General features: G+C 33.1%; 1 protein-coding gene across 8 annotated transcripts in view; it reads left to right on the top strand.

Annotated features, from left to right (window-relative positions):
• Window positions 1-12,503, top strand: part of CAP (Cbl-associated protein) — a 573,660-nt gene that overhangs the window by 130,492 nt on the left and 430,665 nt on the right. For all 8 annotated transcript variants that reach the window (XM_072537967.1, XM_072537966.1, XM_072537968.1 and 5 more), the window contains exon 3: window positions 4,473-4,736. In XM_072537967.1, coding sequence (XP_072394068.1) covers window positions 4,641-4,736 — 96 coding nt within the window. In that variant the 5' untranslated portion in view covers window positions 4,473-4,640. The remainder of the gene's footprint in view (window positions 1-4,472; window positions 4,737-12,503) is intronic.

A 12,503-nucleotide genomic window follows, 5' to 3' on the forward strand; every position in this document is an offset into this window, starting at 1 on the left:
CTTTCAATTATTATTTTGTTGTTTTTGTTCAATATGTTTGCAATACCTGTTTTTTGTATATACCAGCTGTTTTTTTAATTATCCTGTATATGTTAAACCTGTCATGTTGTTTTTCTAATCTTTCTATTTCTTTAAATTTTTCTGATAGAAGTTCAATTCCTTCGCTTCTTTGATTTTTGTTTGATTGTTTTATTTACGTTTTTGTATTGTTGCTTGTTTTTCTTGTATTTTCCACTTTCTGATACTCCCTCCATTTTTCTGTTGCGATAAGTTGTCTTTCTATTGTTCGCACTTTCTTGTGTATGTGTTCTTTGGTTTGTTTAGAGATGGCAAAAACTATTAATTATGTTAATTCATTTGTATTCCTCCGCATTTATTATTGCATCTAATTAAAAGACCTTTTATTAATTATTAAGATAGTCATAACTTAATTGACTAATTTCCTTTGCACATAAAATTATCATTATCATACTTTTCCTTTTATCTCTATTCGGTTACGGCTTTCCAAATTCCATGTCTTCATAAGCTTCTATCTTGAGCCATACCAATCACATTTACCCTTTTACTCTCATGCCGAAGCGTCTCTCATTAGGTCTTCTTTAGTCTTCCTCTCCTACTATTTCCAGGAACTTGATCTTAGACCTCCCCTAATATAGCCATTCTTAATTTTATCTTGTTTTGTCGTTTTTACTCCACAATGTTATTGTTTTTTCTTTTTCAACACATTCAGTTCCGTACGTTATAGCTACTCTATATAATTTTTCTTCCAGTTTCACTGTAATCTTTCTGTCACATAATACTTTCTTTGCCTGCTTATCTTTCCCCAACTTTACTTAATACATCTTCATTTATTTCATCATTCCTTGGTGCTTGGTTGTTTTTTAGTTTCCGGATTGCCTTGTTAGTTTCCTGTAATGTTATTAGATCTATCTCATTCTCATTTCTATCAAGATGTAGCTGCATATCTAGACTATTATTACCATCTTCTTTTTCTTCTTCTTAGCCTTCTGTTGTCAAGCTTTGGATAAAAGCCTCTCTCTCAACTCCTTTTATCGATCTCTATCCTGAGCAACATACTTCCAATTGGTTTGGCTATTCTTTATATGTCATCTGTCAATCTTATTTGTGATTTTCCTCATAGTCGTCCACCGTTGTAAGGTTTGCAATGTTGTATTCTGGCGTTCCAACGTTGGTCTTTTTGTTTAGCAGTATGACTTGCGAAGCTTAATTTGAATTTGGCAATTTTTATTGTGATTTTTTTGACTTTTGTTTTTCACCTTATCCAGTCGTTTCTCTTTTTAGTTAACAGTCGTTTACCTTACATTGCTCTTTCCATTGCCCTTTTTAGTGTAGCTAGTTTATTTATATTTGCCCTAGTTAGGGTCTAGATTTGACATCCATATTTTATAATAGGAAGGATGCACTGGTTGAACACTTTGCTCCTCAAGTATTGAGGTATTTTGCGGTTCTTAAGTATCCAACTGAGTTTTCCAAATTCTGCCCATGCTAGTCTAGTTCTTCTAGTACTTTCCGCACTTTGGTTCTCTTTGTCAAGTCTTAGAATTTGGTCTAGGTCGATATATTTCTGGACTTCTTTCTTACTGCCATTTATAGTTAAACGTCTGGGGTCATCTGTGTTTATCATTGTTTTTGTTTTTGTCGTATTCATTTTTAGGTCGACTTATTGGGAGCTGTCTGCAAATTCCTCCATCATAATTTGTAGTTCCTCGAATGTGCTCGCTATAATCACGATGTCGTCAACTAATCTGAGGTGATTTAACCTGTTGGCATTAACATTGATGCTATATGTTGACCAATTTGTAGTTTTCAAGGCGTTTTCTAGGGCTAGATTAAATGGAAATATTATGTCGCTCTGTCTAACTTCTCTCTTAATAGGTCTGTGATTTGTATTTTCGACTAGTTGGACTATCATAGTTGCGTTTTTAGATATATTATGTATTAGTTGCCTATATCTGGAATCTATGTTACAATTATTAATAGCTTGTTTTATGGCTCATATGTCGATACTATTAAATGCCTTTTCATAGTCTGCGAAGGTAAGAAATACGGGTAGTTGGTACTGATTTGTCTTCTTCTATTATTGATCTAATTGTCAGCAAATACTCTATCCTTTGCAAAAGCCAGCCTGTTTAACTGGTTAGGCGAAGGAAGATCATTTGCACCACCCATTCCTCGAATATAAGACAAAAAGTTCTCTAGCTCGTCTTGATTCAACCTCGAAGTTAAATATAGTTAACGTAGCTCTTTCAGAGATCTATTTATAGACAATATTCCTTTCTGAAAATAAATAAGTCCTTTATGTTTACCAACCCGCATTAAATTGACCATTTCTAACATTTCATCCAGTAGGTAGACGTGCCTGCTTATCTAAATCTGTACCATATGAATTTCGTGTTCCAGTAACTATCTTTTGGCATAAGTCCATTTTCTCCAGCATAACTAATAGCTTTTGCTACAGAATTTGGCAATAATAATTGAACTGCAGGTCTCACTCTTTGCCTCATGAAGCCTTTTAAACAGGGGTGATGTAGTGTCAATTTATGTGCAATTGTCAATTCTGAAGTTGATATGTTTAGTAGAGCTGCAAAGTAACCATTTTTGATTATTTTATTGTCAATAACAAAACCATGATCAATTACATGATTTCGGGCAGGTTAAATCAAATGTGGAGGATTAGCAAAAATAAAAATATTTAAAGACTTATCACAGGGGTGATTAATAAAACAATTTGTGTGATATCCAAAACTCAGCTAAGACCAAAGGGTAGTATTTCCAATACCCATGTCACTGGTGATCTTATACGTGGAGATATTATAATTTTTACAATTCGCTACGCTACAACCTGGTATGTTTATCGACAATACACATAATAGAACTAAACAAAGTAAACACTAAACTAAACTAAAAAGAGATCGAAATGAGAGGCTTTGTAAAAACAATTCAGCTACCACACGATGCACAAATACATCTACCGGGACAGGGAATCCTATTTCTCGAACACCGTAGCACCCTGTATTGTTGCTTCTCAGGTGTACACATTTCTATTCCTTGAGTAGCATACCGGAATTTGTGTATCGTGGTTTGGATGTAAATGAAAGAACAGAGGGGATAAAACGCAACCATGTCTAACGCCTTTTTGAATATTCAAGGAAAATTAAATTCCTCTAATCGGCTGTATACCATCAACCACAAAAGTTTATTTAAAAGACTTTATAAAAGGGTATATAATTTAAAATCCCTCTCTGAGTATATACACAGAACACAGAATTAAAACATAGACCGTTTTCGGACTCAAAAGCCCATTATCGTTGTTTTGTTACTTGGTGCACATGAGTTAAGCTACTAAATAGCTGGGTAAAAACCCTTTAGATGGTACAAAATTTATTATTTTTTACATTTTATTGTTGTGATGTTTAAATATTTCTCAGAGTTGAGAATGATTCAAACATAATTTTCAATAAAGTGTAAGAAATATTAAATTTTGTACCATCTAAAGGGTTTGTACCCAGGTATTTAGTGACTTAACTTATGTGCACCGAGTAACAAACCACTGATGATGGGCTTTTTAGTCCGAAAGCGTTGGGTGATGTAGCCCGAAAGCGATTTTAAATTACATACCTTTTATAAAGGATTTTAAATAAACTTTTATGTTTTGTATTATTCTGATGTCATTTGGATGCAGCTCTTTATTTTCTAAGCATGTTATCAATCTCTCGTGTTACTTTATAGAAAGGTTTCTCAAAATCTACAAAACATAGGTTAGGTTAGGTTAGGTTATAAGCCCATATGCAACCAAAAACATAATAATACAAGATATACTGATCATTGCACCAGCCCGTTGCCCCAGTGCGACAGCGAAAACTGAGGTAAATCCGTCCCTGCGCCTCTTTTTAATTTTCCAGGTTCATCGACCATGTGACCTAAATGACAAATGAGAAGGTCATGTGGTCGATAAACTCGCCCTGTTAGACAGAGATACGGGGACTGCTTTGCGTCAGTCTATCTTGTATTATATGACTATGTATGCAACCCGTTACCCCATTGCAACAAAGAAAACTGTAGTAAAACATCTTCTATCTCTTTCTAATGGGCCAAATTTATCGACCACATGACCTTCCCATTGATCATTTAGGTCACGTGGTCGATAAACCCGACCTATTAGAAAGAGATGCAGGTATTGCTTTGCGTTAGTTTTCTCAGTTGCACTGGGTGATTGGAGGTTTATTGCATTGCTCAATCTATTTGTTTTATATGTCTATGTACGCAACCGTTTATCATTACTTGTTTATTTTTACCTAAGGGACATATTTCATTCAGGTTGTATCGACCTAGGTTCTTATTACGCCCTTGTTTAATTAATAAATATTATATTTTAATAAGAAACGATATACTTGAGTATTTTGATGTATGAAAAAATATAACAAATATTATATCTTCTCTTTTTTTTGCAGATATCGCCAAACGTGCGTCTATTAAGTGTACTAGCCAATAAATCGTTTTATCAAAATTAGTGAGTATAATATTCGGGCGTGTCAAATTCGGCATGAACACAATATTGACAAAATAGTTATAAAAGAACTGTTACAAATGTAACTGGTGGTCTCTACAGCGAGTAGGCTATGACGACGCGTGAAGTCGTGCTCGAAGGTGGTGCTCCGTGGGGTTTTCGCATGCATGGTGGAGTCGATCATAATCAGCCGTTGAGGATTTCTAGGGTGAGTATAGCGTGCTGATTGTTTTTGTTTGAGATTGACGTTGACAAATTGTGTCGTCTAATGCGCATGTTTATAGTTTCAAATTTAATGTATTTTGTCATACCGAGTAGTTTTGGAGAGGATGTGATAGTTTTTTAGAAAAACTTAATTAATTATCTATTAATGAATAGATTTCGACCGCGAAATATTGGGATATTCAGAATGCGCATACATAATTATAATTCCATTACCATTGCAGGAATTTGTTGAGATTTTACATCAATTTTCAATTTACAATTTTGACAAAATGGTCTATTGTCTGATTTATAGGTATGGCTATTTACATTTACTTATCTAAACTAAATAACTAAAATTGTTAATATTCCTTTTAATACATTATATTATGATCGGATAAGTAGTGTCCTGGATTTAGATATTCTGAATCTGCTATGACCTTGTGTTCATTGTTGTTTAAAACTCTTCATGCAGTGTGCATTCCTATTTCAAATGATTTTTATTTATTTATATTGTCTTGTTTGAATGTCCATATTTCGCAATGATATATAAAGTCTTAAATAAGTGCTTCTCTTGCGTATATAAATTTGCAAGTTCTTCGGAGATACTACTTAAATGTTTACTGCTGCTTATATACATATCTGTATTGTTACGATGCAATGTATTGTTCTTGTAGTGTAAATAAAGCTAGCAATATGTTTGTTAAACGGTGTTAGTCGACGGATACATATTAAAACTTATTTTTATTTAAATATTCAATATAATTTGTTTCTGTCGTTCTCTGTCGATAATATCTCAGTCCGTTTATTGCTTCAGGTGTCGCTCTAAAGGAGTCACTCCATGAATATTGTCGGAGAGGGAATTTAGAAGTAATGTGTCGTATGGTTTGTCTTTCATGGCGGCAATCACAATCTAGAGTCAAAATCGTACTCAACTTAGCTAGTACATCTACCTCATCCGGTACGGATCCTATTTAGTGTCAACGATATCTTACGATTCAAATCAAATCGTGGAACCAGTTGACTAGTTGACCAGTTTGTTTCCATCTATTTCTTTATCATTTGTTTGCCTCAAAGCCGTCTGCTATTAAGAAACTGGATTTTAGCATCATCATCAATAATCAGCTCTGATTTTTCCATTATTGTATACCTCTTCTAGATATTTGTATCCATTTCGCTCGCAACTCTTTTGATGTCGGTTCATCGTGTTGGAGGGTATTACCCAGCTTCGATGGTCTGCCCGTGGTCTCCACTCAAGAAATGTTTTTGTCCACCTGCCATCTTTCATTCTTACAACATACATTTCGTTTTTTTCTTCTCAATTTTGCCGCTTATATATATGTTTTTGTGAGAGTTAAGGTGTCTGCTTACTATGAGAGGACTGGTAGAACACATTGGTTGAAAGCTTTTGTTTATAAATAGATTAGGACATTTGGTTTTAAACACGTCTCTCATTTTTACGAGTGCAGCCAAACCAAAACTTACTCCTTTGAATAACTCACGTCTGGTTATCTCACGTTAATCTTATTTGGTAGCCCAATTAAACATATCGTTTCATACAGTAGCTACTCGTGGTAATTTAAAAAGGGTATTCAATTAAGGAATGTAATTATAGAAACGGTGAATAAACGCCGCAAGTGAACAATTTTTGGGAACCTTACCTTGTTTTACCTCTAAATTTGAAGTCCTTTCGAAGGTTGGCGATACAAATGGCAATTGTAGCTTTGGAAACTTCTGCATGAAAGATTTCTGTGTATGAGCGCCAAACCATCAAATATCCGTCACCGATGTCGTCACCGATGGCGTCACCGATGTCAATCCATCTCCTCAGGTCGTTCAGCCACGAGTTCTGGCGTCTTCCAACTGATCTTTTGCCCTGCAGTTTACGTTCCAATATGATTTGGAGTAATTCATATGTTTCACCTCTCAACACATGACCCAAGTATTGTATTTTTCTCTCTTTGATTATGCTGAGCAATTATTTTTGTTTACTCTTGCGCCAAAGTACCTCACCATTAGTAACTTTTTGTATCCATAGAATTTTCAGCATCCGTCTGTATATATACATTTCAAAGGCATCTATTCTATTTTCTGTTTCAGAGATCATTGTCCAACTTTTAAAGCAATACAGCAAAACAGAGAAAACGTTTTGGAAACATTTAGATGTAAACCGAACATTTCGCTGTGACGAACTACCGCATTTATTACATTTTGTAGTTCTTGTGCGTTGCTTGCTATTAGGACGGTATCATCAGCGTATCTGATGTTGTCTATGCTGGTTCCGTTAATCTTGATTCCACCTTGAATGCTTTTCTGAATATAGATTCTGAATTCACATAAATAATAGCGGTGATAAGACGCATTCTTGTCGCACTCCTCGTCGGATTCGTATATCTTCGAATGTTGTGTGCTCTATTTCCTGTGTTGTGTTGTTTCTATATAAATAAAATATAAAAGAAATATGAGATAATTTTTATTGTCATATGCAATAACTTCATTAAATCAATGCGACTTAGAAACAAAATTTAAACTTTAAAAATAATATAAAAATGTCTAGATGTTTACCATTTTTTTGAAGGTCTTTGTTTTTATAAATTTATTCTGATAGTTCGTGTGTTAAAATTCCATCTTGTTGCTGGTGCTGTCAGAATCGTTTTTTTTTTTCACTAGGTCATCAGTATGCTAGTTCTTTTTGCTAATCTTGCAGCATAGATTTTTAATTTATTCGTTTTTATTATTCAGGGCTGCTTCATGTAGTATATTTTATATTTGGAAATTGGAATTAGTAAATAATCAATGCAGTATTACAATTAGACCTACAAAAAGTAAATAATATCTAATAGTTTATTATATTTATTCATTCCCTCACATGTTTTTTTTTAAATATTAATACCTTATGTAAAGTTTAAATTTATAAATGATGCATGAGGAAAGTTTCAGTTAACAACTCGCTGAAACAATTGCAAATAATAATTTTTCTGTAGGTCATAAACCATTTATTTTTATAGATTACAAGAAAAAAATAACAAATGTTTGTAAAATGTTTTTTAAATGTATGAATTAGTTCTTCCAAAACATTAACATTCACCTTGTTATTCAACGCTGAACATTAAAACTGTGCATCGAAGTGTATTCAAATCAATACAATACAAACAGATGTAATTGTTAACAATTAAGTAAACACAAAAACAAATAAATATTTATCAAAATGCGTAATTTCGTGAAAACTGGAAATATCTAATAACACCATCAATTTATCTAATAGACTTGTGAAACGTATAAACGAATTAATCCTAAATCTATTTATTTCCTGTGCGCTGTTCCAAAATATCTTGGAAAATAAGGTCAAGGCTAGATTTATTTTTTCCAGTACAAAAACACAAATACAAATATTGTATTTACTGTAAATCGATTGGATTAACAATAGAGGGACATTATATAATAATATAATAATTTATATTGGTATATAAATTATTATATATCAATATTATAATTTGTTTATTATGATTGTCTTTCCATAAGGAAAACCGCAGCGCCGGCATTACATAATATTTCTGTTGTTATTGGTCCAATTGGAACGTGTGATGCGTTAAATGAAAGGGGAGGTGATAAAGACTATAATAAGATAAAATAAATAAGGAGACTATTATAAGGGCACTAAACCTTATCTTCGTTATTAACCCATCAACGCCTTGTGTGACCACTTGGTTACGCAAACACGTCATCAATTAATACTGATTGTAGCTCAACTTAACGCTAGAAATCTATCCGCAGTTCAACTTTTCGTTACTAGATGTCAGTGTATTCAATTTGTTACTGTATTACATTCAAAAGTTTGGAAGGAAAGAATAGTTTAGCTTTGTGAATTCATGCGTATTAATGAATGTGCAAATTATGGAACCGAGATTTGAGTAAGTAGTATTAGTGTACTATTAATACTTTCCGGCAAGTCCACCTCCAAATGTTTTGACTAATGAAGATTCGACTGACGAGGATAATGGTGGATTTGTAGATAATCTGTCCCGAAGACAATTATTAGCAGAAGTCGAGCTGGGTTATTTTGATGGTGCACCAGAAGATAATAGGGTTTTTAATGAGATGGAAGACAAGCAAACACCACGTATGTCATGACTTGATACAGAACCTAATACTAGCTAAAGGGAAAAAAGTATACTAAAAGAACTTGGATCGATGGAGATTTTGTAAAAACATCCGACTTCCCCAAAGCATACTCACAATTTAAAAATATGAGCCCTATAAATTTATTTGAATTGTTTTTCGACAACGAAATGCTAGACCATATTTTAGACGAAACGAAAGATTAACTTGGACGAGCTCAAATGTTTTTTGGGTATTTTGATTGTGTCTGGATACAACTGTCTTCCTGGAAAAAGGTTTTATTGTGACAATGGAGCAGACATTTCCAATAAAATGGTGAAGGATGCAATGCGTCGCGACAGGTTTATCCAAATAATGTGTTTCATGCACTGTGCTGATAATACGCAAATGGATTTAAATGATAAAATATGGAAATTTAGACCAGTAATCAAAAAATTACAGAGTTCTTTTCTCAAATATTATCAACCAACTGAAAATATGAATTATGATGAGTCGATCGTGAAATATTATGGTCGCAATAATTGTAAACAATTCATTAGAGGAAAACCGATAAGATTCGGTTATAAAGTATGCTGCCTTAACTCCGAAACTAGTTATCTTGTAAATTTTGAGATCTATCAAGGGAAAGTACAGATTCGAACGATTTTTACAAACTTGCATTTTGAAAGACAGCCGCTCCCCTTGTCTCGCTGTTGGACACTTTGTCACAACAAAAGCTGGAGATGTAGATAACCTTTTTACTGGATTCAATTTAATGGTGTATTTAAAAGAAAAATAATATGGTGTCACAGGAACAATAAGAGAGAATAGAATACCACAAGATGTTCCACTTGATAAAAAAATTATGTCCATACGGTGTGCATCCAATTCAATAAGTAAAACGTTATTCACATTCTGAAAAAAAAAAGTTGTCCAAGTTCCTCGCCCACATGTTGTTCGTAGTAGTATTCGTAGTAAGAAATGATATTGGTCTATACTTACATGGTTAATTGATGCTGCAGTGCAAAATTCGTGGATACTTTATAAGTGTTCAGGAAGACCGACAACTAATTTGAATTTTCGACGTGAAATCGCGACGACTTACCTTACCAAATTCAGAAACCTTCTCATTAGACCTGGTAGACCAACAAGTAGAAATAGTCTCTTTTAACAGAATCTCTGACAACATTACGTAAGATGGTATTAACCATCTCATTATACCTGTTCCTAACAAAAAACGAAGATGGTGCGCAGGAAAAGGGTGCTGCTCAGTAGGACGTAAGCAATGTGAGAAATGCGATATTGGACTCTGCATTGGATGCTTTGCCATCTTTCATAAAGAGTAAATCTTATAATATTTTTATAGTATTTTGACCTAGTGTTACCATATGGTCACAGTTTGTAATGTCATATATTCGATAAACAAATAAACTTGGTAAAAAACCACCAGTTTAACAAAAAAATTAATTCAGGCTTTGATGGGTTAATGAACGTATAGAGAGGTACGAGATATCACATGAGAGTATCAACATATATATATATATATATATATATATATATATATATATATATATATATATATATATATATATATAATTTGCTTGTTCCGTCTGTCGGTCTGTTCGTAACGAAAACCTCAACGCCAGCATTACATCATATCTCCGTTGTTATTAGTCCGATTGGAGCGTGTGATGTGTTAAATATAAAAGGAGAAAATACAAACAACGCGACTACCAAAAAGACACCATACCTTAACTTCGTTATTAATGAACGTATAGCGAAATACGAGATATGACATGACAGTATCTGCCATTTTCCGGGTCCGATTTGTCTCCTTTTCTGAAGAGAGGTATTGGGATGCTTGATCTCCATTCTTGAGGAATTCTGTTTCGTTCCATTATTTTTTGGATTAGTTTTAATAGTTGTTTAATCAGATCTGGTCCTCCGTACTTTAGGAGTTCGTTCGGTATTCTATCCTCTCCTGGTGATTTTCTATTCTTTAATATCCTTAATGCTTCCTTTACCTTTTCCTCCTACATATTTATTTTTTCGTTTGTCATCACTTCTGGTGTTGGTGGTTCATTATCGTCACCTTTGTATGCAAAATATTATGATGTTTAATAGATAATGTATTTTTCATGCCACTCAGTACTTGTTTTGTTGAATCTTTTCTCTATTAATTTTTTTTAAACTGTCGTATAAGAAAAATTGCACTTATGTAAGAACTTTCGCTTTTAGCCTTTGTTATTCATCTTGAAAAATAATTATCGCACTTATTTTTGTCTGTAATTAAAATGTTATAGTGAGCCGAGATAAATTGATTCAGAAGTGAATTAATTAAATAAATTATTAAAGCAAATTAAATTACTTTTAAAGATATTTATGATAGTTATGAAATTCCGATAATCACGTGGGAATACGTCTATAAACTGCTACTAATATAAACTATGTGGATGATTAAACCAATCTTATGTTGATAATGACGACACCGTTAGGATAAGGATCTCGGTAGTAAATTTCTAAAATATTTGTTAAAGCTTGATCAATAAAACTACCAGGAAGTAAGATATATTTACGTCTGCCTTGAGATTTTATACCATCTTTTGCGTAATTAATTATTTAAACATATCTACTATGTAACGTAGGTATCATGAATCGTAATTTCAGAATTATTTTGTTTTAAATTAACTACTGAAATAAAATGTTGACATTTATTGAATATAAGAATATCGTAATTATTGAAATAATACTAAACCTAATCAGTAAACTTTAGTCTTTCACAAATAATCAACACTTTAATTAGAATAAATTCTTAATGCAATAATGACGAGAACATAATTTTATATTATTCTATCATAAGCAAGCTGTTAAATCTACTAATTAATCACATCTTAATTGGCAAAAAGGAATAGTATCATATTCAGCTTCTATAGAGTATGAAATGGAACAGTGAACATCTCCCTCTTTAGTAGTTTCCTCATTACTGAGTGTCGTCTTTTTCCTACCATACAAGTAACTATTGCTTTCCATCGGCTCCTATCCTAGGCTGCTCTCATGGACTTAGAGCAGCCCAGGACCATTCCTATTCTTCTACCGTTTCACAAGAGCCTGCATTACTAATGTATATGAATATACAGATATGAATATGTGGATATTGAAAATAACAGGATAGAGTTTTAAGAGGAAGAGAAAAAAAGCAGATCCAGGAGATCGTGGGAAGATGATAGTAAGCCAGTGGCATATTTTACAAAAAGTCGAAAGAAAAAAAAGCAATATATTCAGAAGCCATTAAAGAAGTTAGCCATTAAAGAAGCTTTAAAATATTGGCAATATTTGCTTCTTGGAAAACAGTTCTTAGTATACTCAGATCACAAAGCTTTAGAAAATAAAACATAAAAGCTAGAACTGGTGAAAAATTGGGAGACTTGACATTCTACTCCTCTCAATATGATTTTAAAGTAAAGATTAATCCAGGAAAATATAACCAAGAAGCAGACTGTATAAGCAGACATCCAGTATTATAACCTCACGAAAATACAGATGAGGTATTAAAAGTAGTAAACTTAATTAATCTGGAAGATATAAAAAATGATCGACACTCAAATATTCATCATCATCATCATTATCATCATCCAGCCTTCATTTATCTCGTCCACTGCTGGACATAGGCCTCCCT

This window comes from Diabrotica undecimpunctata, chromosome 7 (genome assembly GCF_040954645.1).
Source record: "Diabrotica undecimpunctata isolate CICGRU chromosome 7, icDiaUnde3, whole genome shotgun sequence".
NCBI lineage: Eukaryota > Metazoa > Arthropoda > Insecta > Coleoptera > Chrysomelidae > Diabrotica > Diabrotica undecimpunctata.